The sequence below is a fragment of the Phocoena sinus genome, chromosome 6 (genome assembly GCF_008692025.1).
Source record: "Phocoena sinus isolate mPhoSin1 chromosome 6, mPhoSin1.pri, whole genome shotgun sequence".
Lineage (NCBI taxonomy): Eukaryota > Metazoa > Chordata > Mammalia > Artiodactyla > Phocoenidae > Phocoena > Phocoena sinus.
The window spans coordinates 99564588-99590753 of NC_045768.1; the positions used below are offsets into that span (position 1 = coordinate 99564588).

Consider the following 26166-nt stretch of genomic DNA (forward strand, 5'->3'; position numbering starts at 1 on the left):
TTTGGGACCAACGGGCATCCATCGGTGCTGATTGGGAAGGGAGGGAGGCGATGACAGGTGAACAGCCCGCAGGCTCAGCACAGCTGGGACCTCAGCCCCACTGTCTCCTAACAGAGTTCTATCACCCACACCGAGGACACACGACAGACACACGTGTGCCCACGCGGACACACATGCCCTTCCAAGGCCCACCAGGAGCCCCCGGGGAAGCAGCCACGAGGTTGGCACTGGGCCAAGAACAAAATAGGGGCAAAGGCACACCCAGAGTGAGGCAGAAGGGCAGACTGCTTCCTAGTACGTTTATTGGAGCCTCTGCTAAGCGTGATATAGATCAGGAACCCTCTTCCACTGCCCAGTCAACCCGACTGGGGCGGGGACACAGGGAGCCAAACTCCTTCGTTTCCCGTCATAGACAACATTATTAAAAAAAATAAACTTTACAGTAATACATTTTCGATCATCTGTTAGGGTATTATTTCATTAGTTTCGTTCCTTCAAAAAAAGGAAAGGAGGGGGAACCACACGATATATGTATACGGATGTGTATATACATATATGTTGAGAAAGGAGCCGTGTAATGTACATACAGTGTGCATACGTCTGGGAAATGAGGAAAGAGAAGAGCGAGGCAGAGAGAAAAGAGTTGGAGAGAGCCGCAGAGACCAGAGTGTGGTGCAGGTAGACGGGCCCCGGTGGTCTTCTCTGCCCCTCTCAGCGCCAGCCCCTCCCTCCCAAGGGAGAACCACCAAATGGACCCAAGAGAAACCAAGGGAGTGGACAAAAAATCATTTCTCTTTGATTTCAAAACTCCCGCCACCAAGCAGGAAGAATCAGCCTTGAGGTGGTATCCAAGTTTTGCTCCCAACCCCCAACGGGATATCCCAGGCAGGCTGGGCTCCCAAGCCCCCTGGAACTGCCCAGCCTCCCAACCTGTGCTACAGTGGAGGTCAAGGGAGCTCAGCACCACACCCCTCCACAGGTCAGATCCAGCCCTCAGAGAAGGGAGGCGAAATAACCTCCCTCCTTGAAGCCAACTGGAGGTGCCGAAGGTACCCGGCTGGACCCCTCGCTGCTCTGCTGCCCGCCGTCCCCCGCCAGCCCCCGGCAGGTCCCCAGAATGGGGAGCTTGAGAAGAGTGGCAGCCATCCTGCCCCAGCCCACGTCCCTTAGGCGGTGGGGATGTCATCCTGTTCTCTCATGTCAGCAGGGTCCAGAGAGGAAAACACCAGGAGAAAGTGAAGGGCATCTCTAGACCCTTGTGCCCTCCTCAGCACTGGGCTTCGCCTGCCAGGGGACCTCTGGGCCAGCTCTTAGGCTGCCCGCCTGCTTGTCTGTTTGGTTTAGAAAAACTTCTCCAGAGAAGAAACCTGGGAGGAGACAGGTTCAGAGACAAGGTGGGAAAAGATTTTTTTTTTTTTTTGCAAGGTGTGTGTGTGTCTGTGTGTGTTTCCATTTTGCCAGGCGGGTGTTCTCGTCCGTGTAGCTTTCGGAAATCTCCCAGAGCCTACAAGGCCAGCTTCAGCATCAGGAAGGAGACAGCGGTCAAGGCAGCCGATGGTCTGGCTCTGCGGGGGCCTGAGTTAGGTTTGACCACCCTTTTATTCCCTGGGATGATACTGGTCGTGAGCTGTGGCCAGGCAGAAGCGGGAACAGAAGCAAAGAGAAGGACAAACAAGTCAGTAGGGCTGGGATCAGGCAAAAAAAAAAAAAAGAATAAAAGACTCTGGAAGTGGAGCACTAAGGCCCCTGCCCTCCTGGTCACCCAGGGGACCCTCTTCGCAGAGCCAGGCTTCCATGGAGCTGGGCTATGCCTCAGCTGACTACTCGGGGAACAAGGCAGCAGCCCCCAGGGCAACAGGCTGCTCTCCCTGCCTGGCTGATGCAGACCAGCGAGGACGGGGATGGTACAAAAATAAAGGAAGAAAGTCCCGGGGTCCACAGGACCTGCTGCTGGAGAGAGGAAGGGAGGGGAGGCAAGGGGTGAAGAGAGAAGCTCCGTTCTCCGGGTTCCTAAGTCTGTTGGAATCCCTCCTCCACGGAGCCTGCACTGCACACCCCTGTCTGAACTCTCTCTCCTTCTGCAGACTCTTTCACTAATTTTACTTCTCCTCTAAGTTATATATATGCTATACATATACATAGTCACAGATCTACTCCTGTGCTGGGGCTCCTTCAAGGAAGGGCCCACGTCCTGTGCCATCATTCCACCTCCTCAATGTCACGGAACCAGCACAGAGCAGGCTGCTGGGAACACCTGTCTTAAAGAGTCGGGAAGGCTTGCCAGGACCTCTGCTCAGAGCAGCCTCTCGCATCTCACCCAAGAGACCAGTAAGGGCCCTGGCTGCAACATCTACACCCACCCACCCTCACCCCCAACAGAGTGAGCACCTACCCAGGTCCAGGTGGGCCAGAAGCTCAGCCAGCCCAGTCCATGCAATGGAATCTGGGAGCTTCAAGTCCAAGGCACTCCTGGAAAACAACCCACTCTGGCCCAGCCCCCGGCACTCACCCCCACTCAGGCCCTCACTCACCTCTGTGAAGCACATGCTTAACTCTTTGGAGTTATTGGCCTTCAGCCCCTGCTCCTGTGGGAGAGAAGGCGCTAGTAAGGATGGATCACCGGGGCTGGGTCTCTGGCCGGGCTTTGTCCCGTGACTCAGATGAGACGACACATTCCGTGGCCCTGCCGTCCACCCTTGACATCACAGAGTACACGCAAAGAGCGCTAGCAGCACAGAGACCTTTGCCCTTCTCTGAGAGTCTCAGTGGTTAGGGCTCTTGAGGAAGGGAGTTCTAATTCTGCTCTCCAACTTACAGCCTAATAGAGTAATAAGCCACTCCCGGGTCTGTCTACCATACTCAGAGCTCCTCTTGATGAGGCAGGGACCATGTTTTCTCTCCTCATATAACAGCAGTTCAATAAATGTTATACTCAGTTACTGTTTGTTAACCATGTTTGTTAACCATCATTCATTAACATGTCTGTGAATGAATGAATGAATGCCACAGATCACAACTAGCATCCCAGTGCCAGCTCCAGAAAAATCATGAGTCCTCATTGGGCTCATGGGGAAGAGAGCTGTGATTGATTAGTGATGTCTGCCACTGGGGCAGGTTAGGCAGACATCTGGCCATGGTGCCAGGTGTTGGCTGTTCCATCCTAAACAGTTGTGTGGCACCTGGGAGCTCTGTGGTCCAGGTGAGGAATGAGGAAGGAAAGCTGGCTTGGTGATGACTCCAGGGTTTTCCACCCCTGGCACAACCACCTGGATGAGGACCAGAGGGTATGTGTGATAAGCAGCCCTTTGCTGTCTTCATCATAATAGTGATCCATGGGAACCAGCCGGGAGATGTGATGTTTCTAAACTGGCCTCAAGTGGCTCTGGCCACCAGAAGCAACTGGGAAGCCCAAGAAATTATGCCTAAACCACTGCTCTTGGCCAGGGGTATTAATGATGCCTTGAACATCACAGGCAATCTACCACCCAGGGCATCTGGTCAGCTAAACAAGGCCCCAGCTGTCACATAGAGGCCCCAGCCAAGAGCAGAGTCACTACCTAAGGTAGAAATGTGATCATGGGGACAATGAGTGCAGCCGAGACAGGATCAGGGACTCAACCAAGGAGGATCCTGTATGAGACCTCAGCACCAGTGACTCTGGGTGCCAAGATCTAGCCCAGCCAAGCCACCAACCTGCATCCCTGCAGAAGGGTGTGTGCTCGGAGGCCCTTGTGGACCCAAGGACTGGATTCCACTGCCCAGGACCAAGTGCAGCTCCAGATAGGGCTGTGGGAGGTCACTGTCTGATGGAGCCTGCCCACCCCACCTCAGAGACTGCGCTGTCACCATTAGCTTACACCTGACTGCCCCCCACCATCCTCACTCGGTCACCTCCCTGAGCAACTCCCAGCCCCAGCTAGGTCCCCACCTATGACATCCTGTAGCCTGTCAGGGTCTGTGCCACTCAGCCCAGCACCTATATTTCCTGGCAGCCTTTCCAGCTCTAACTGTTGCAGGTACAGCAGCCGTGTCTCTGCCCCCTCCAGGGTCCCTGTCTTCTCTCTGGCGCCCCCTCCCACAGTGCTCACTAAACAGGAGGCTGTGTGGAATCACAGGCAGAGAGCTGGGGACCCTGGTCCTCCCCACTACCTCAACCAAGAAGCTCCATTTTGACTTGTTTTATATGTTGGAGTGATATACAGAATTATTTTTAAAAATAGTCTGTGGCGGGCTTCCCTGGTGGCGCAGTGGTTGAGAGTCCGCCTGCCGATGCAGGGGACATGGGGTTGTGCCCCAGTCCGGGAAGATCCCACATGCTGCGGAGTGGCTGGGCCCGTGAGCCATGGCCGCTGAGCCCGCGCGTCCGGAGCCTGTGCTCCGCAACGGGAGAGGCCACAACAGTGAGAGGCCTGCGTACCACCAAAAAAAAAAAAAAGTCTGTGGCTTAAGAATAAATAAAGTTGAGAAAATAGCTAAACTAGATGACCTCTTGGCCTGAACTTCTGTGACAGGATGCCAGCTCTCAGGGAACCCCGGGTCCTGGACACAGACCTGGACACAACTTAGCCTGGTCAACCACACAGAGAGGAGCCGTGGGGGGAGGACGTGGGATCTGAACGCTCAGCTCTGGAGCCGCCTGGGACTTGAAAGTCTCCTCTGAAGAGGGAAGACACAGGACGGGGTGTTGGCAAATATTAGATAGGAAGCAAGAGGAAGAGGAGAAGGAGGAAAGGGATAGGAGTAAGAGGAAATGAGAGGAGGGATGAAGTAGAGAAAAAGGGAAAGACAGCACCCAAGGAGACAGGAGCACCAGGTAAGGAAAAGGGGGAGGAAGGGATCATCGGGGGAGGAGAAGGAACAGGAGAGGACCCCTCATCCCATCCTCTGACCCATATTATCGCGAGAGAGGGATGCCACCTCTCAGGACCAGGGCCAAAGGAATCCGACCCACTGTGTGGTCTCTGACAGGCCACAGGGACCTGGTGGGGGAAAAGGACTGGGCTCCATGAAGATCAGGACAGGACCCCTCCCCATGCCCCTTCAGCGACCCACCTTGGATCCATCATCCACAGCACTTGCCCAAGCGCTTCTGAACCAATGGCCTTTCCATCTGGCAGGCTCCAGGGCTGACCTGCCACACACTGACCACGTGCTGAGTGGCCAGGTGACACACTGGGCTTCCTCTCACTGTCCTCAAGTACTTCCTTCAAGTGCTACAACACCCAGCTTACAGATTTTTGTCCTCAGAGACCCATCCCAGCCTTTCCTTTTTAGACTGCAGGGTCCTAAGCCTTGGTGCTCATCCCCGTGGAACAGCCCCTTGATCCAAGGAAGGACCCCAGAGGCCAGAGCCCAGGGCTCCAGTCTTGGTTCAGCCACTGACCCCCGGCAAATCCCTTCATCTACTGGCACCTCGGTTTCCTCATCTATAAAATAGCGATTGTCAAGCGAACCTCACTGATGCACCGTGAGATACATGAGACTAAAGCTCTGGACAAGTATAAACGCCCCTTAATCCCCAAGCATGATGCAGAGCGAAGCAGCGTTTGCATCCAGTAAACTCCCAGGACTGGGGCTGCAGGGTGAGACTCAGGTCAGCTGGTAGCCTGGGGCTATCCTAGCTCTACCCTGACAGCTCAGCAAGCAAAGCCAGGGAGAAGTCTGGGCCCCAGTGGACCCCTCCACCTGACTTCCAGAAAACACAGAACAGACAGCGAAGGGGTGAAGGCTGTAGTAATCTCCCCCGACAGCAAGCCCAAGACCTCTCCCCCAGTCCTGGGCACACAGAACAGTGTGGGTGTTTGCCAGTCAGCCAACCTTTTCTGAAAGTGGCAGATGGGGGAAGTGCATAGAGAAAGAGGTTCCACTACCTAATGCCCAAGCCTTAGGCTCAAATTCACCATCTCCTTCACCATTAACTCCCTCCCACACCATTCCCCTGCAGGGGGTTCCGAAGATGAATGAGTCACAGCCCTGCTCACACCCAGATGAGAGAAATAAACACCCACAAGGTCACCTCTGCCCCAGTTCAGCAAATGGGAGGGGGAAGAGGCTCTATCTTCCCCAAGCCCCCCACGGTGCAGCTGTCCTCTGAGGTCACACCCCTCCCCAAGACCACCCTTGATGCCTATCTCACCCGATTATCTCGGTGGCAGGAAGCGAGGATGGCAGCAAAGACAAGGTTCATCCTTCTAGAAATTTCTCTCAGAGGGGCCCTTTGCTCAGGAAGTTAGAAGGAAATTATCGTCTTCCTCCTCTTCCTTGCCACCTCTGTCCACACTCCCGAAACTGGGTCTGGCATGTCCAGGTGCCAGGGACAAAGTCCAGTGTTGTCTCTATGGGAAAATCCCTGGCCGGGGCTGGCAGGCCCTCTCCTGTGTCCCCTGCTTCTGTCCCCGGCCCCATCCCCAAATCTCAGTGCCCTTGGGGACCTCCGTCCTGAACACGCCCACCCCCAGTAACACACCTCGCCCTCCTCCACTCCCCACCATCCACTCGTACAACCCCTCTTTTCTTACTTCTGATGACCATCGACTATCACTGACTATTGCAAAAATCTCCTAACAGGTCCCCCAGTCACTCTCCCTCGACAAGTCTCCACCTGCTGTCAGATTAATTTCCCAAATCACACTTGTCATCAGACATCCCTGTTCAGAAGCCTTCAGCGGCCTCTCCACACTCACCAGTTCAACCTGAAAATTAGGTTTGACTCCCCACCCGCTCCTTCCCATATCAGAACCCTGCGTTCTCCCAAACACATGGCCTGTGTTCCTCTAGGTCAGGGGGAGGCAAACATTTTCTGCAAAGGGCCAGAGAGTAACAATTTTAGGCTCTGCCGGCCATCGCGTCAGTCCCAACTTAACTCTGCCTGCAGCACGTGGACAATACATAACAATAGGGTGTGGCCCGTGTTCCAATAAAACTTAATTTATTCAGGTGTGGCCCGTGTTCCAATAAAACTTAATTTATTCAAACAGTCAGCAGGCCAGATTCAGCCAGCAGGACCCGCCCCCCTCCTCAGCTGCCCTGTGCTGTCCTGACTCCCGTCTCTGCTCCCTCCTCGCCCACCCCTCCCAGTTCCACATCTCTGCATCTCCGTGTCCTCAATTCTCTCTGTTCCTCCAGGCCCAGCAGCAGGGTACACCTGGTCCATGAGTCCTGTGCTTCCACTGCCAACCCAAAGCCACCTCCCCGCTCTGCGTCCATAACGCCTTATCCAGCCCCCTGGCGCACCCATCACCTCCTGCCGCGTGCACCCTGTCCCTCCTGCTGGTATGAGGACCAAGGTACCGGCCTCATATGCTGGTCAGCCTCAGTGCCTGGAACAAGGTGACGTGCGGTAGGAATTTACGTTGAATAAATGAGGGAATGCATTGACGGATGAATAAATGAATGAGTACAAGGGAGAGCCAGAGAGAGGGAAGAAAAGAAGGAATGCATCAGCCTCTCAAAGCTTTGAAACGAGCCGAATTTGTAAATCAGAAATATATGCCTAATAGGCATACAGATACACTGACCAGCCTCTGGGTCCCGTGCTCTGACAGCTACCGGCCTGCGTGCTGAGTAAGAGACCCGTCCAGGGAACAGGCAGGGGGCTGAGGAGACGGACGTGGCTGCCGGCTGCTGAGCCTGTGGCCGGCATGTGGTGAGGAGGGCTCGTGGCAAGCCCTCCAAACTCATTTTTAATTCCCCCAGATGTGATGGGCACTAGCAAGGGTGAGAGCAGAAACTGGCCGGTGGAGACAAGGAAAGCAAAGGAGATTGCGTTACTAGGGCCCCGCAGCCCTGCAGAAGGTGATATGACAGGGTCCAGCAAACTGGCCCAGAGCCACCTGCCGGGAACACCAAGGACACTGGAAACAAACCAAGTCCAGGGAAAGTGGGAACCCACTGCCAGTCTGCCCTGCCCACACTGCACTGCCCCGGTCCAGGTCCCATCTTATGACAAAAGAGCTTTCTATCCAATCCTCCTGCATCTTCACCTTCGTTACCTACTTCTTTACCTTCATACCTCACGGCACACAGAGGGCATCAATGAGAGAGAGGGAAGCTGAATAGAGTTGCCTGCGAGCAACAAAACAGACCGTTTTCTAGAACACAGAGCAGGAAGTTCCCATCAATCCCATGATCGGGAACTCTGGGCTCTTTCTCTTGACCTGTGTGGAGCGCCCACTTGATGCCAGGCACTAAGCACACGGTTATAAGGGCTACCAAGGGGGTGATGCGGCCCCTGCCCTCCAGGGATGCTTGTCTGGTGCGGGGAGCAGAACACGTGGTGATGGGGGCTGAAGGGAGGCAAAGTGGGAGCCCTAAGCAAAGAGAAGGCAGTTCTGCCAGAGCAGAGTCAGGAGACCACCCAAGAGGTGACATCCAAGTAGGATTCAAAGGCAGAGAGCTGGAAGAGAAGGGAAGGAGTCGCTCAGAGGAACTGACGAGCACAAGGGCCAGCATATTGCTTAGCCTGGCCATCGGGCCTACACCAGGGGTACCTGATGGGCTTCAGAAACAAAGGACCTTGGATGAGGGTGCAAGACTGATGGCTTCCTGTAGATTCCTCGCTTTAGGGACCACTGGGCAGGAGGGAGGGAATTCACACAAGGGGTGTGTGTGTGTGTGTGTGTGTGTGTAGCAGGGACAGAGGGAGATACTGTTCTGCAGATTCGGCCACACTTTCTCCAAGTTCCAGAGAGCCCCAGACTGGCAGGGCCACCCGGAGAGGGAACCACAGCCAGGAACGGAAGCATATGAGAGCCAGACTCTAGAGAGCGTCAAGGACCACAGACACAGGGCCAACTCGGGGTCTGCCCAGCTCCAGGCTCCTCTCTGGTACCTAAGACACCCACATTTCTGCTCAGCAGCCCCTCGGTGGAGACAAGAGTCCCTCCAATTCCAGACCCTGTCCCACTGTGGGAAAGTCCTTTGGGGGAGCGGATTTGGAGGAAGAGTCAGCACAGCACAGCCAAAAGAAAACTGTCCAGGAGCCGGGGGCCGGGGGTGCTGTGTACAAGCCACTGTCCACACTGGCCTTCCATCCTTTGGGATTTGGGAAGGAGCTCTCAGAGAGCCCACTGATGCTAACATCCAATCACTCATGTGAGGTCCCCACCTGGCTACCATCTCTGGGTCAGTGAAGGAGGTTCCTAAGGCTTCCCCCAGGGTCCACCTGTGGATAAGAAGGAGGATAGAGGTAAGTGATCTTGCCGCTCTCTCCAGGGGTGTCTGGGGTGTGCGGCCTTCCTCTCCCTCCCTCCCTCGCTCAGCTCCCTGTCTCTGCCCTCACTCGGAGACTCCCTTCTGTGGCCATGGGTTGCTGTCATTCCCAAGGGCCCCACAAGGGCCACCACAGAGCCCTTCCAAGCTAGCAGAGCTGAGGGAGGGGGCACGGGCTGGGGAGGGACAGACCACCCACACCAGCCTCCAGCCAAGCTGAGGGCAGGGACGCAGGCTTATTCCCTCTGCACGCCCAGCACCTGGCACAGAGTAGTAGGTGCTCATTTAAAAGACCGCAATTAGGGCTTTCCTGGTGGCGCAGTGGTTGAAAGTCCGCCTGCCGATGCAGGGGACACGGGTTCGTGCCCCGGTCCGGGAAGATCCCACATGCCACAGAGCAACTAAGCCTGTGCGCCACACTACTGAAGCCCACGCGTGCTCTGCAACAAGAGAAGCCACCGCAATGAGAAGCAAGAGTAGCCCCCGCACGCCACAACTAGAGAAAGCCCGCGCACAGCAACAAAGACCCAATGCTGCCAAAAATAAAATTAAAATAAAGAAATATTTTTAAATGAAAGAATAAAAAAAATAAAAGACCGTAATTAAAACAGAATCAGAGGCCCTTTCCTTTCAGTTTCTGTGAGAAAGAACGGGAGTATGAGGGTGATGGTGGGTGGGTCCCTCTGAGGGTCTGCTTCTCTTCCATTCCTCCTGGGAGGTCCGCCCCTGCTGTCCCACCCAGAGTGACTTAGTCAACACATCTGAGTGGACGGACCCTGGGGCCAGGCCTGGGGGAGCCCCCTGCCAGACAGCCCTCCAGGATTCAAAACACCTATCATGTGTGTAAGGTTCCTCACATACGTCATCTCTCATACAGATCGTGTGTTAACCCCACTGGAATCAAACCAAGTGTAAGACAAGCCCCCAGATGGTGAGTCTGCAGAAAACCAGGCTGGGGCTGAAAGAAACCAGGCGATGGTTTAGAAAACCACTGGAGGGAAACAGCGAGGGGGCAAAAGGGAGTCAGAGTCATCAGGCACTAAGGGGGCTGCGGTGGGCATGAGACCAGGGCTTTGAACTTCTCCACGTCCACAGTGACTCTGTGGGAGTATTAGGAAGGGTCCACAGCCCCTGATGAGTGGGCATCTCCCCAGTGAGCCAGTCCCAAGGGGCTGGGGAGGAAGGTTGGCAGTGCCCAGAGAGACCACGCCAGAGCCTGGTCACCTGACAGGTGGCACAGCCCTGACCGGCCGAGCTGCCCACCACTCTAGCATGAAATTGAACTGGCAACCGTCTGTGGAGTGGCCCCCGAGCCCCGCCAGCAGCCGCTGAAGCGTGTTGAGTGTAATTAGAAGCCACCCAGGGGTGACATGGGCACCTCAGCCCAAATCAGGAGGGGCGGCCTAATGGAGGGGAGCGGGGCATGGAGGAGCCCACGCTGGGCCTGACCTGAAGGCACTTGGAGGTCAGCTGTTACAGCCCACCGGGAAGGGAAGGGGGAGTGGGCTTCCCAACCAGGACGGGCACCAGCAAGGTGTGCCCGGGGCGACCTGGACACCTCTGCCAGGCCCCATCCCTGCTCAGGTCTCATGCCAGCACTCTGAAAGCCCACTGCTCTTCATCTCTGGCTGTACTGAGGTTATATTGACCATCAAAAATTGTATCTATTTGCGAATTCTCTGGTGGTCCCGTGGTTAGGACTCTGCGCTTCCACTGCAGTTGCCCGGTTCGATCCCTGGTTGGGGAATTAAGATCCCTCAAGCCGAGCGGCACGGCCAGAAAAAAAAAAAAAAAGTATATTTTTAAGATGCACAATCCAATATACATAAATATTGTAAAATACTCACCACGAGTCAATCAACACATCCATCACTTCACACTTCTACCATCTTCTTTTTTTGCTTTTTTTTTTTTTTTTTTGCACTGAGAACACTTAAGGGCTATACAAATTTCAAGTACACAGTACAACACTGTCAACTACAGTCACATCACTGTAACCAGGTCTCCAGGACTTACTCATCTTGCAAGACTGAAACTTCATAGTGAGTGCTCACCCACGAGCCCGCCCCACTCAGACTGGCATCTTCATTGCCACATGCAGCCAGGCCTGTTCCCCCAGTCCCCAAACCTATGCTCACGTTGTGCTCTCACTGGCTGGACTCCAGACCCCACCCCTCCTTAGCAATTCCAGCCCCAATTCCTGCCTGAAACATCCCCTTATCCCCACCACCTCACCCTCACTGTTTCCCCCCTCCTCTGTTTTCCCTGATATTCTGCACAAGGTCTTCTTAGTGTGTTTATGAGTATATATGAGTGTGTGTGAGAGAGAGTGTGTATGAGTGTGGGGGGGGGCACGTTCTGATTAGAACCAACATCTTAAGCAAAGGATCTACTGTAGCAAATGGTGTGACAGCATGAGGATAGCTCAGCAGAGAGAAAGGCTGAGTGGGGAACGCTGTGATGTGTCTCCACAATGCCACCCACGTGGTCTCCTCTTGTGGCACTGACCGCAGCCCACGTCTGGTGCTTGCTGAACTGTCTGACCCTCGACAAGACCACAAGGACCACAAGACACAGGACTGCATCAGCCTCATTCACCAGTGTCTCCCTAGCATCTCACATAAGACGTCGAACACAATGCATGCATGACACACATTGGATGGATGGATGGATGGATGCATGGATGGATGCATGGACAAACAAATGAAAATCACAGGTTTTGGAATCAGATGTAGGTTTGAAATCTTATTCCACCACTAACCAGCTGTGTGACCTTGGGTGTGTCGCCTAACACCCCTGGGCTAGTTTCCTGCGTGTACAACAAGAATCCCAACAGGTCATGGTGTGAGAATCAATGAAATAGGTAGAGTCTACTAGCGCAGTACCCAGTAATTAGTACCCAGTAAACAGGTAGAGTCTACTAGCACAGTACCCAGTAATTAGTAGATGGTTAGTAAATGGTAACCATTCCATTTCTCCGGCACCCCCGTGGTATCTAGTGCAATCCTGTGACAGAACAGGTGTCTGATACTTGCAAGGTGATAGTTAGTGAATTAATCATGGAAAACTAGCCCCCATCAGCTCTTCCTGCCTCTTGGGTCCTGATCCAAAGGGAGGAACTTGCGCGCCCCGTCCCTGGTCCCCAGGCTGTAATTTCCCACCTCGCCTCTGGCATCAGGTGCTTCTCTAAGCCCTCAGACTGCCCCGGCTCCGTTTCCCCAGCGGCAGAGCTGCATCCCCTCACCTGGACAGATGTGCAGGTAGTGATGACGCTGGTCCCCAGGCTGGTGCTATCACTGAGGTCATCTGGCAAAGAAGGCGTTTTCTCTACCCGAGGGGCCTGCGTGGCCTGGAATGAGGGGTTTTTAGGGGACAGGTTCACATCTGTGCCATTGCCAAAGGCCTGGATGGCGTTCCCTGTGGGGAAAGAGAGCAGGAGACACAGAGAAATCAGGGGCCCCTCCATCACTCTGCACCTTGCCATCCCAAACTTGACCTTCCCTGTGATAGCCCAGAGCTGGAGGTGGGGTGGAACTCGTCCAAACTAACTTGGCTGAAGCTCCCTTTCAGATAGCTACCAAGGTCTCATATTGAGAGAATAAAAGAGCAGGAGGGAAGTTGAAAAAGAGAAACCGGAATAAAGGAAATGTACCGGATGTGGAATGAAGAGGAAAACAGGAGGAGAAGTGGGGTGTGGGGAGCCGGGAAGCGAGGGGCAGGCTGTGCCCAGGGCGCAAGCCCACCTTCTCTGTGGCATTCAGTATTGCAGACCACCACGCTCACGTGGACCCCCGACGTAGTCCCCTCCCCAGGTGGCCTCATCCACCCCCCACTCAGTCAGTTACACTAATCCACTCAGGACCAACTAATGGGACCTCTTGGACAAAACTGCGTCCCCAAGCCAAGAGCCTACATGAAGCTCCAAGTCCCAGGTGCACTTCAAGTTCATCATGTCACCACCGGAACTAAGCACCACTCCCTCCACTGCAACATTGCCTCCCGCTGCGTTTCCAGTCCTGACGGTGACATCTTTCTCCACCCAAGTCTCCCACGTCAGAAACCTGGGTTACTCAGGACACTTCCCTAACCACCTGCTTGCCATCAACCAAGGCCACCTCCCCACTCCACCCCCCGCCGCTGCTCTGGATCAGTGGGTGCTGTCCTTTCCCGAGAGCACCTACAACAACCTCTAGCGGACTCTGTGTTGGGTCACCTGTGCGAACCACATCCCTACCCCCACCCCCTCCACACCAGAACCAGGGAGTGAGCCTTCCGAACTCAGATCTGACCATGGCACCACCTGTCAACACCCCTTCAGCGAGCTTCACACCACCTCCGCCACCTGCAGGACCCTAAGATCCAAACGCCTTCAGATCTGCAAGGGCCCTCACCGGGAGGACTCTCTCCACCTGTCCAGGTGACCCTGGGCATCCTTATGCAGTGCGGCAAGGCTAAGTGGTCTGCAGTTCCTGAAACCCACCTCTGCCCAGAGCGGACGAGCAGGTCCTCCCTGCCCCTTCAGCTGACCGGTGGCCAGTGATCCCCAAGTGGGTCTGAGATGCCTTCAGGGCGCCCCTCCTCCAGGCTGACTTGGGCAGCCCCACCCTGGGCTTCTGCAGACCCCTCTGCAGACCTCCACCCTAACACGGTTCCTCCCCCACCGTACTGTGATGGCTGTGACGGTGCACCTCCTTCAGAGGGTGAGCTGCTCAATGACAAGCACTGTGACTTCCACCTCTAAGCCCCCCGTGCTGTCAGAAAGGCAGGATGGACAGATGGACGGAAGGAAGAAAAGAGGGCAGGAAAGCGGGAGGAGGTCTCCAGGTGGGTGTGGATACCGAGGGGGTCAGACTAGAAAGACCAGGCAGGCAGAGCTTGTGGCTGACCTTTCCTTCTCTCTAGCCTTCGGGTTAGGAGTTTGATGACACTCCAATTCCAAGGGGAAATCGATCCTTAAAGGGAAAAGTGACAGATGCTAATACCTCACCCCAGGGCTGTGTCTGAAGGAACCTGGCTGAGACTGTCAGGATCACAGACCAGAAACCTTCGGCCTTAACTCGACATAGGTGGAAGGCCTCCAGTGGCCTCCGGACAGCTCCGGGGTGAATCTCCGAGAGCACAAAACCTATGGTCTCCGCAGGCAACCCCCCTGCTTGGAGAAGCCCTGCAGGCGTCACTGGCCACTGCAAGGGGAAGGAGGGAATGGCCAGGCAGAGCTCCAGTGCCCCCTGAGATAGGAGGGGTGGGGGGTGGCTGCTGGCTGCGGAGGACGTGGCAGGACTCACGGAGGCACGGGTTCTCGGTGAAGTCCCTCAGGAACTTCTCACACTCCTCCTCCATGTTTCCGCTCCCACGACAACTGCACCAGGGGGACACCACGATGCCAGTGGGGCTGGAGTCCACGTAGTTAGGTGTTATATCAAACCCTAGGCAGGGAGAAAGGGAGGCAAAGGAGACAGGAACAGTAAGCCTTCCCCTTGGGCCCCCAGACCCCAGGCCCATCAGAGAAGAGGCTTCGGACACCCCCCTCCCTCCCATCCACCTGCCCCTCAACACGCATATATCCCAGCTCACATTCCAAACCACGGGGGTCAGCAGGGGTCATGGCATAAAGGACAGACCAGGGCGGCAGAGGGGATACCCAGGAGCACCCCCACCCCCGCACCCAAGAGCACGGCCCCTTGCTTTCTCTTTCGCCAACAAGCAGAGCATGTGTCCTCCAGTCAGGGAGGCTAAGGCTCTCTCTTGGGTTTGGATCCCAGTGCCAACGTTGACCAGCAGGGTGAACCTGCACATGTTACTTAGCTTCCCCAAGCCTCAGTTTTCCCATCTGTAAAATGGAGCCCCACCCCCTGCCTAGTAAGGGCTGCCGTGAGACTTAAATAAGACAGTCCATGTAAACTGCTTAGCACAGCGTCTGGAATGTGGCACAATGAATGTTACCCTTTCTTCTTATTTTGGAAGCTCCTAAGGCTCCAGGGGCCTCCTCCCCCATGATAAAGCTCTGGCTCCCATCACAGCAGAAAGGGGCCAGCTCAGGCTGTCCACCCGCCAGCCCTGAGCTGGGCCTCGGTCCCTAACTGAGCCTGGGGCAGCCGGGAGCCACCGAGATCCCGGGTGGGGGCAGCTTACCGATCATGCCCGCGTAGGAGCCCAGACACGCCTGGTAATTGTCGGTGGGGCAGCTGGTGAGCGTCCGGTAGGAGGCACGACAGTTGGCGTGGAAGTCCGCCAGCCGGGACCTGGGATCAAGAGAAGACCCATCGGACAGCAAGTTAGTCTGGCGGCCCTCCCGCTTCCCCGGCGGCAGAGCGGCTCCTCCACAGCCTCCCAGGGCGGGAAGAAGCCAGGAAGACAGAGAGGAGGAAGAGAGAGAGAAAGAAGCTTGGAGGGCTTTAGGCTAGGAGCTCCTTGAGGACAGGACTTCCTGGAGACCCAGGCACCCAGGTTAGGCAAGGCCTGCTCTGAATGGGTCTCTCCGTCGGAGGAACACAGAGGGAACCAGGGTGGGTTTACTGAGAATGCCTGGGACCCAGGCAGGAAGGCCAGGTCCTGCTTCCTGCTCAACCCACTCCTGGTGACCTTTCCCAAGTCCTCCAACACAGCACCACTGCCACTCACAGAATGAGTACAATAATCCCCGCCCAGCCACTTCATAGAATCCGTCTGGGGGTCAAAGGGGACAGCCCCCAGGGAGGTTAAAGAAAGAGTCCGCCTAGGACGAGACATCCCCTGGGCATTCCTGACCCATCTCTTCTGCATCAAATCAGAGCAAAGCCTCCCCTGCCGTCCCTCCACCAGCTTCCCCAATCCTGCAAGGCAGAATCAGCCTTTTCTTCCCCTGGTGATGTAATCTGTCATCACCCGTTCCTCTCTGTCAGTGCAGATAAAGCAGCTTTGGAACGACCTGCACACAGCTCTGTGCTCCCCACTCGACCATGAGCTGCCTGAAGGCATCTGCTGTCTGACCCGGTCTGTCTCCAGCCCCCAGTACATGGATGCAGCGGTCACAGGGAGCCCAGGGCACCCAAGTCCAACCTGCAGAGCAATTACCGCTCCTTCTTCCTGCCTTAGCACCCTGGCCCCAGGCTGTTACCATCAATCAGCCCAGGCCACCGCCCACCTCCCCACCCACTGGGGCTTCCTATAGGCGAGTGCCCTTTGCCACAAGGTCCTCGCCATCATATCCCAAGTGTCTTACAGCAGCTGCATGCAGCAAGTACCAAGGTCTTGTTCACTGGTGTTTTCCCAGTGATGGGCACATAGTAGGACCTCTACAATACGGGCTCGGTAAGAACTACTACAGTAGCCACAGGAAGGACCAGAACCCAGGCCATCTGCCTCCCTGCCCAAGCTCTGTCCATACCGTGAGGTACCTCACAAAGCCATCCCAAAGGTCACCCCGAATTCAGCTCCCCTGCTTCTCCACTGGAACTCTGTCCATATCAGGAAGGAGCAGATAGAGAAAAAGACAAGAAGTTGAGAGAGACCAGGATAGCCTAAGAGGAACGCTCTCAACACAGAGGCGTCTCCTTGGGTCCTACCTGGTTTCCCTGGAGGCCCCACAGTCCCGGAAGAGGGGGTTTAGGAGAACGAGGAAGCTCTCCAGAGTGATTTGACCCCAAAGAGACCTTGGGTGTCCCTGGATCCTTGCAGCCCGCAGAGGCAGCTAGGTGCTGGAGATGGAAGGTGAGCTCCCAGCTGAGAGCTGGGGGCGAGGTCTCACTTCAGCTCCGCCCCATCTTGCTGCGAGACCTCAGATGAGTCCTTGCTTCTTGGGGACCCATGTGCCTTATTTATCCAATGAATAAAAAGGACTTTCTGTACGTTTAAATATGGTGGAAACGGTCAATTTTATGTTGTGTGTAATTGACCACGATAAAAACGTGACTTAAGAAGAGGTCCTTTCACATCCACCTTTTACCAAGTAATCCTCACAGAAACTTTGCCAAGATCTGCCAAGCAGTTGTTATCACCATCCTCCTTCACAGAGGAGGAAGTTGAGCCTTAGAGAAGCTGAATAACTTCCCCAAGACCCCAGAGCTTCCGAGCAGCAGAACCAAGACTCCAGCCCAGAACCCCAACAATAAAGGCCACCCCTTCCGGCAGGTCCTCCACCCACATCCTGCTCCTCTATAAAAGTATCTTGTCCTCCATAGGAAAAGAGAAGGAAAGCTGCAGTGTCTCCGCCCTCCTTCCTGCCCGTAAATCATACCCTCTATTGCCTCACCACACAGTCCCCAAAACAGGGAAAAGCAGCATTTCCAACCAAGCCCCCAGCCCCTGCAGAATGACACTTGGGGGCTTCGCTGGTGGCGCAGTGGTTGAGAGTCCGCCTGCCAATGCAGGAGACGTGGGTTGGTGCCCCGGTCTGGGAAGATCCCACATGCCGCGGAGCGGCTGTGCCCGTGAGCCATGGACGCTGAGCCTGCGCGTCCTGAGGCTGTGCTCCGCAATGGGAGAGGCCACAGCAGTGAGAGGCCCATGTACCACAAAAAAAAAAAAAAAAAAGCAAGAATGACATTTGGTCTTGAATGGCCAGACCGGAGTCTGTCCTGCTCCATGAACTAGCAAATGAATGAAGGTCAATGAGAGATGGTCTCTGCCCACATCCCGGACCTCCAGAGACCTGTCAGGGAGCCAGGAGGGGACACAGACTTAATAGGTAAAGGAGACTGGGAGGCCAACAGACCAAAATCTCTCAGCAGCTATCGTGGGTTGAATTGTGTCACCCAAAGAGCTAGGTCCTCATCCTTGGTACCCGTGAACGTGACCTTACTCAGAAATAAGCTCTTTGCAGATGTAACCAAGATGAGGTCACGGTGGATTAGGGTGGGCCCCCAACCCAGTGTCTGGTGTCCTTATAAGAAGAAGAGAAGAGACACAGACACAGAGTGAGAATGCATGTGAAGATCAAGGAAGTATTTGGAGTGAGGCGCCTACAAGTCCAGGAACGCCAGAGATTGCCGGCAACACCAGAAGCTAAGAGGAAGGCATGGAACAGGTTCTCCCTTCAAGGCTTCACAGGGAGCACAGACCTGCCAACACCTTGATTTTGGACTTCTGGCCTCCAGAATTGTGAAAAAATCAGTGTCACCCAGTTGTGGCACTCTGTTACAGCAGCTAGGGAAATGAATACAGCACCTTCAAAGATTTCACTGTTTGTTTTGGCCAAATGTCTGCCTCCAGAAGGAGCCAAGGGGCTGTGGTCAGGCCCTGCAGTGAGGAGGACCACAGGGGTCAGCGTGAAGCCACATCCGAGCTCCTGCAGGGTATGGGGCTGCAAGATTACAAGCAGAGCTGCTGGGTACCATCTCCTCCCCACCAAAGAGACATTTTAATAGGATCTCTCAGCCAAAATACAGGAGTCCATTCTAATGTCATTTGATCACACAGAGAGCCCAAGCCCCTCCTACTACCTCCCCAATGCTCACTGTCAGTCCAGCCCGTGAAGCCCTTTCTGCCCCTCCAGCCACATGGACTTTGTCCACCTCTGTATTCCAGCTACACATATGGTCTGGACCAGTCAATTTCATACTTAATTGCATGCAGACTTACTGATATTGCCCTGTTTGCTCTCTCCAACTGGAACACACGTTCCCAAAGTGGCAGACTCTACTGATTTCTTCACCCATATCCTCCAAACCCCTTTGGGCAAGTGGTAGATATCCATTCATCTTTTCTCCAAATACGTATTGAGGCCCTGCCATGTGACTGACAGACTAAGGATGGGAATGGCACACATGTCAGTGCAATGTCAGGAAGGTAATTCCAGCTGACGGGGTCAGGGCTCCACAGAGGTCACTGCCAGCTCACCATCCCGGAGGAGCAGGCCACCTGCTGCAGCAGACCTGAGAGCCCAGCTCCATCCTCCCGGAAGCTCACCTCCCTTCTGCAAGTCTGGTTCTCCAATCACTGACATTAAGAACCTCAAGGATCTTGCTGTCCTCACCATCCATGAGGCTTCTTAAAATATCACTGGGTCCCAGGCTGGAGACGGAGGGAACGTGTGAAAATGGGAGTATGATGCCCTCAGAGACAGACAAGGTCATCCAGAGAGAAGGGGTGGGTAAAGGAAGTAAGCCAGGACACGGAAAGTGAAAGAGTTCCAACACCAGGTGCAGTGGGCCAGTGAGACCCCTCAGTGAGGAGGGGAGGGCAGATCCAGCTGCTGGGAGAGAAGGGAGCAGCTGTCACACAACCACATCCAGTCTACCACTCGCCTGCTGTGTGACCTTGGGCAGGCCGGGTGTGTCTCTGTGCTCAGTGTCCCCAGTTATCAAATGGGGTGGGCTGTGCCTGCCTACCTCCCTCACGGGATACGTGGGAGAGCTGGGGCACAGAGAGGAGACACTGTCCTTATCTTTCTTCTCTACCCAGCTGTCTCATCCGCAGCACCATGCCTGCCACAGACAAACGGGGAGTAGTTTTTCCTGTGTCTGATGTAGAAGAAAAATACCTGTTCACCCCTCCAAGGCGGGTCTGGACCCCACACAAGGCAATGTGAGCCTATTGGGGAGGGACAGCTCCCCCTCTCTACCCGCCAGGCTCCAGAGTCAACCTGCTGGACCGAGGTGAACAACGGCCTCCCTGCCCCACGTCACTCTCCATGCCACGCTGAGGACACAGGAGGAGCAGCACAGGCCCCTTTGCCAGACCTTGGGTGACCAATGGGGAAAGGCCACCTCGCTCCTGGGAGGCTACAGCCTACTTCCTTTACAGCAGCCCTGTGGCTCTCTTCAGAGCACAGGGAGTGGAGGGAGAGGAGCTAAGGGGAAGGGTGGAGGGAAGGGAAGCGGCCAGGCCTTCTGTTGCGCCATTTCTCTGTCCTCAGCATCCAGGCAGCCTTGGCAAGCCAGAGTGACAAATGGGGCCGTTTAGGAGGACGCCGTGTCCAAGCCTCCAGGAGGCCTTTGATTTCTCAAGTTCCCTCTGTCCCTTAAGTCACACCAAAGCCAATAGCAGCCGGCTCCCTCCACCGGCATGCGAGACCAGTGGGGCCAATTTCCTTCAAGCCCATGACACTCTCAACTCCAACCATGAGTGAATCAGTCCAGTCCTAGTAGGTACAGTCTCCAAGGCAAATGTTATCCTTTTCATAATGCGCGGTGAGGCAGCTGGGGATCTTGGGCCAGATGCCACTCGTCCCTGCTGACGCCATGAGGTCCCCAGTCTCTTGGACTCTGTTCTCACTTCCAGGAACAGCCTTTTCCTAGACCAGCCTCATCACTTCTCAGATTTCTGCCTTGAAGAGCCCCCATAGGAGTGATGGCATAAAAGAAAGCATGAGAGACAGACAGACAGACAAAGAGAAAAACAGAGAGCCAGCAAGAGAACCAACAATGAACACGAGTCAAGTCCATCTCAGCAAGATGGAGTAAAGACTGCCAAATGAGCTCAGGACAGCAGGTGGGTCTGTCCAAAACACACAAACCCTCTTTGGGCTTGTTTCACCAGCAGCTGTAGCCTATTCAATTACAGGAAAGTGGCAAGAGAGGCAGAGAGAGACATCTGACCCCCAGTTTTATTAAACAGTCACCAGATTAAATACAGGATGTCCATTTAATTTGAATTTCAGATAAACAATGAATTTTTTTTTAGTATAAGTACATCCCATGCAGTATCTGGGATATACTTATACCAAACAGTTTTTCAGTGTTTGTCTGGAATTCAAGTTTAACTGGGTAGCCTGTATTTTTATTAGATCTGGCAACGCTATTTGATGGACAGGTGTGTTCCTGAAAGGAAAAAAGAGGCAAAGCTGGAAGTGCCAAGGTCAACCCACATAAGCAGAATCATCTAAAACTGGGGGGCGGGGGTGGTGGTGATGGGAGAGGGTGGAATTCCTATAGCTCAGTGTTTCTTAAAGTGTGGTCCGCAGACCCACAGCATCAGTGTAAAACTGGGAACTTCTTAGAAATGCAAATTTTCCAGATCCCACCCCACATATAACAGATCTTAAATCTAGGGGCAGAACCCAGCAATCTTCATTTTAACCAGCCCTCCAGGTGATTCTGATGCAGGCAAAAGTTGGGGGATGAAGCAAATCTGCACGGGCTTCAGAGCTGGGATTGTGGGAACCCTCTAGACTCCACTCCCTGGTCTCAGCTTTAAATATACCTACGATATAGCCCAGCCCATGGAAGAAAGTAGTGTTTCAGGCTGCAGCCCAAGAAGGTTCACAGTTACAAGACTATGCATGTTTGTACACACACGCACACACACACACACACACATTCCTATCCCCACACAAACACAGTTACACTTGGGTACACACCTCTCGCTTCTTTTCTTTGGTCTTAGCCAAGAAAGTACAGGTACCTGTTATCAACAAATCCCTCCCTTGGTGCAGATTGTAAACACCTTCCCAAGCACAAAGACTCTTCTCAAATCTGTCTGGCCTAGAATAATACTACAGTAAATTGCTCCCCCGAAGCCCAAAACGTTCCAATGCTGGCCAATACATGGCTTTAGGGTCTGAAGCTCTTGGCCAAGTTCCCGTTTATCAGGTTATACCTGTTATGCTGCTGCCACAGAAACCCATGGGTTTCTACTGGTTTAGAATCGGAGGAGGAGTAAAGGAAGCTAATATTTACTGAGGATACACCATGTGCCGTCGTGGTCATCACATTTAACTTTCTGAACAGTCCCGCAAAGTAGACATATTTCACAGCGAGGACACGGCAGCTCCAAGAGGTAGGTCGCACGGTCACACACCCTACAGCCAGCAAAGTAGGGCCAGGCAGGTGAGGACAGCGTCTTTCTCTGGCTCTGCTGCCATGACCCGCCCCCACTAACAATGCTTCCAGACGGCTGCCACCAGCACTGCTGCATGCTGATGAACAGGGCACTTGAATACCTTATGGAGGAGAAAAAGGGTTTCCAAGAAATGCAAATTACTCGTGGTGGTCTTCAGAGAATTTAGGGGAACGCAGAGGAAATGGCTTTCATAGACCCAAGAGCCTCTGGAATGGCTTTCCGAGGTCCCCTCCGGTGGTGCAGGGCACGGTTAAGTAGGCTCAATGTTACGTGACACTGAGAAAGGGGAAAATGGATTTCCCCCACGTGCCTGTTTTCTGACGCCTCCAGGGCTCACTGTGGACAGCCTGAGCCCCCGTCCTTTCCTGCCTGTTCCCGAGGACTACCTCCACCTGTCTCATGAAATCAAGAATCCACTTGGCTTCCTTCCCTCCTGTTTATTCTTTAAGTGTACATGGATACTTATTCTTTCTGCCTAGAACAGCAGCTCCCCTTAGCGGGTGGGTTGCGGACTTCCTCCTCTGGCCAGGTAGTTCTTACAGGCTGTTAACCGTGGCAGTCCACCGTCCGGAGCCACAGGTGGACACGTGACCCAGGCTTGGCCCACCACACAGCTCTCTTCCTGGCCACACTGACTAGTCTAGGTATAAGGAAGTAACACAAGCCAGGCCAAGCAGAGCCCTGCCCAGAGACTTTCCTCATGGAGCAAAGAAGAACATTCTTTTCTTTCTGGCTATAAGACACTATGGATGTGAGCCCAGATAAATTGGGACCATAGATCTAGCCTCTTGGTCACAGTAAGGATACGCATGCAGCCAACCTGCAGAGAAACAGAAACTAGAGACAAGGAGAGAGAGAGGGAGACCTATTTGCATGAGTCCTGGAATACACTCCTGCCCTTTCTATATTTTACTGGAAGCCAACAGATTCCTTTTTAATTTTTCTTAAGGTAGTTGGGTCTCTGTCACTTAAAACAGAAAAATTCTTGGGAATTCCCTGGCGGTCCAGTGGTTAGAACTCCGCACTTCCAATGCAGGGGGCCCAGGTTCTATCCCTGATCAGGGAACTAAGATCCTGCAAGCCACACAGCACGGCCAAAAAGGAAAAAGAAAAAAAGAAAAATTCTTCACTACTGCTTAGCTTTGCTCTCTGATTTTATCTGATCTTCTTTGTCCAAGTTCAAAGCAAATAAAAAAGGCACACACTGAAAGGGACACACACCAAAAACCAAACCCACAAAGGGTCTATCTAATCCACGTGAAAGAGGCAGGATCACAGGAACACTTCACTGGGAGTAACTTGGAAAACAGATGATGGTACAATTCATGAAGGAAGACAGACCTGGCCTTGGATTCTTTCCTAGAGAGGAATGGTTCAGATGGGTAAGCCACAGAAAGCCGCATCGCTATTGAAAATGACAAGGACGTAGAGGATACCAACATGTGAAAATTTAAACATGAAATCATGTTAAGGGATAAAATGCAGGAGACAATATACTTTATGCACCCTGGTTACGAACAGGGGAACATGGTGAGTGTGTGAACTGACACGATCCAGAATTAAATTTCAAAAGATGCTAATAGAATACACTGTTTATTATGTGCTCTTTTAATAAAGCTGCTTTAAGATGGTAATTATTTCCAAGGCCACATCCTTCTTCTAGACACCACCATTGGATATAGCCCTACGGGTTCTCTGAAAACACAGGCAGATGGGCAGATGCGCTTTTCCCCAATTTCCCCCCAATCCCTTCACCTAAGTTCCAAACCTATTATTACCTGGTAAGAGGAGAAAAGAATTAAACGTATGCATCATTTGATTTTAATTGAAGGACTGTTCTATTTCATTGAACTGCTAAGCTGAACAAGAGATTGTGTTTACACAAGCAAACCCAGAGTCACTATAGACTTGCTGTCACGTTAAGTCAATACTTATGAAGGCTCTCTATTTAATTATTCAGTGAGGATTGTGTTAAGAGTGTAGTTAGCCTTGAGCTAGGTAGCCATCCAGCTGAAAGATTTCTTTCAACTTTCTCTAAATGCTGATATGGTTCCTGCTGGTGAGATGAGGTTAGTTTCTTCTCTCTCTCCCTCCCCACTGCCACCCTCCCTCCTGCTCCAGAGCAAAAAGCTCCAGGTCCACCTCCTTTAAGTCAGGGGTAGCAGGTGATCCTGTGGTGGCCAGGGAGCAGGTAAGATCCCCATGGCCAGTGGTCGGTCTCTCACGTGATCTTCCTAACCCCAGGGATTAGTCCTGAGATTCTGACACTTGAAGTCTCATGAGCTAAGTTCAAGCACTTTCAACCTTTATTCTTCCCATTCCAGAAGCTGAAGACCTCCCACTCAAAGACCCAGATCACTCCCCACCTTTGCAATTCCCCTCTCTCCCACCTCCACAGAGTGTTTCTCAACCTTCACAATCCAACCAAACCCTATGATTCCGCGGCATGTTGTTACAGAGATTCAGATAGGCTCTGACATCAAATCATATTTCGTAAAACGTAACATACAGAGGAACATCCAGTCTAAACTACAGACCAGCACGAGGGGCACAGTGACTAAAAGCAAAATCCCAGGCCTCAAACAACCTGGGTTCGAGCCCCAGTTCTGCAAATCACAAAGGGGACAGCTTGGGCAAGTTACCCCACTGTGAGAATCCTCAACCAGAAAAAAGGTCTAGTCATTTCTGGGAAGTGTCACCGAGATTCCCGTACAGCACCGAGAACTTGTGCCCAGCACGCTGGCCTCAGCTTTTTGAGGGACTTATTCTGACTCTGGTGACTATGGCCCCACTAATGCCCCCAAAGGAGGACTTCCTGGGTTTCAAGAGCCCATCATTTGCCACCCTGACCCTCACCCATAATCGGGACCGTGATGACCTCTCCATCTCATTTCTCCCCCTCCTCCTTCTCTCTCTCGCCCAAACCCTCGTAGCAATAGCAAATGGCACGAGATCCCCAACCGTGATGCTCCACAGAGCCTTACCCCACAGGCTCCTCCTGCCAGGACTGCCTTCCCCCAACCAAACGCTCCTTATCTCCTCTTCCAGTTCACCCTTCCAAACCCAGTTCAGGAGGTGTCGGCGCTTCCAGAAAACTTTCTGAGAATGATGCCTTGCCCCAGCTCTGAACGTGTTTCACAAACACCAGTTATTATGTTTTCCCCACCAATCATATCATAATTTATATTTTTTGTATCTGTTTCTCCCATTAAAGTATCAATTCTTTCAGAACAGAAATGACTTTATTCATGTTTGAATCCTCAGTGCCCAGAGTAGTGCCTGACACTGAATACAGAGCCTTTTGGATGGAAGGGGAAAGGGAGGGAGGGAAGAAAGAATGGATGGATGGATGGATGGATGGATGGATGGATGGATGAGTGGATGGATGGATGAGTGGATGGATGGATGGATGGATGGATGAGTGGATGGATGGATGGATGGATGGATGGATGGATGGATGGATGGATGAGTGGATGGATGGATGAGTGGATGGATGGATGGATGGATGGATGGATGGATGGATGGATGAGTGGATGGATGGATGAGTGGATGGATGGATGGATGGATGGATGAGTGGATGGATGGATGGATGGATGGATGGATGGATGGATGAGTGGATGGATGGATGAGTGGATGGATGGATGGATGGATGGATGGATGGATGGATGAGTGGATGGATGGATGGATGTGTGGATAGATGGATGGGTGGATGGATGGATGGATGGATGGATGGATGGATGAATAGATGGATGGATGGATAAGTGGATGGATGGATGAGTGGATGGATGAGTGGATGGATGGATGGATGGGGACTCTATCTGGAGGCACAGAAGATTTTCCGCTAAGCAGGAAAAGAATTAAGAACTCTCCAAGCACCTCCCCTTGAAAAATGAAATTACAAGCACATTTCCAGGTGGCAGCAGGGCAAAATGCATCAGGGTCAAAATAACTTTGGCACTAAGATAGGTCAGCCCCCCAAAATGCCCTTGGGTGGGTCTGTCTCCCTCCCCTCCTCAGACACTGCCTGGTGGTTGTTAGGAACTTGGAAAAGTATCTTTGCTATCTCTGATACCAGCCATTTGCTAAAGGAGGCCCCAGTGGCCTGCAAGAATTAACACACATGCTTAAGCACCACTTTTAACATGAACAAGTGCCTTGGGGACCCACAGAGGAAAATCCAATGGGTCCCTGTGGAGA

At 53.3% G+C, this 26166-nt stretch overlaps 1 protein-coding gene across 6 annotated transcripts in view; it reads right to left on the reverse strand.

The window, feature by feature from the left end:
• Window positions 1–282: 282 nt before the first annotated feature.
• Window positions 283–26166, reverse strand: part of GFRA2 (GDNF family receptor alpha 2) — a 96168-nt gene continuing 70284 nt past the window's right edge. For 5 of the 6 annotated variants that reach the window (XM_032635655.1, XM_032635654.1, XM_032635653.1 and 2 more), the window contains 5 exons: window positions 15343–15452; window positions 14496–14636; window positions 12455–12627; window positions 2532–2585; window positions 283–1627 (listed from right to left, as the gene is read on the reverse strand). In XM_032635655.1, coding sequence (XP_032491546.1) covers window positions 1505–1627; window positions 2532–2585; window positions 12455–12627; window positions 14496–14636; window positions 15343–15452 — 601 coding nt within the window. In that variant the 3' untranslated portion in view covers window positions 283–1504. Of the gene's footprint in view, window positions 1628–2531; window positions 2586–9106; window positions 9164–12454; window positions 12628–14495; window positions 14637–15342; window positions 15453–26166 lie in introns of all 6 variants that reach the window. The other variant, XR_004350457.1, reaches the window with a different exon arrangement.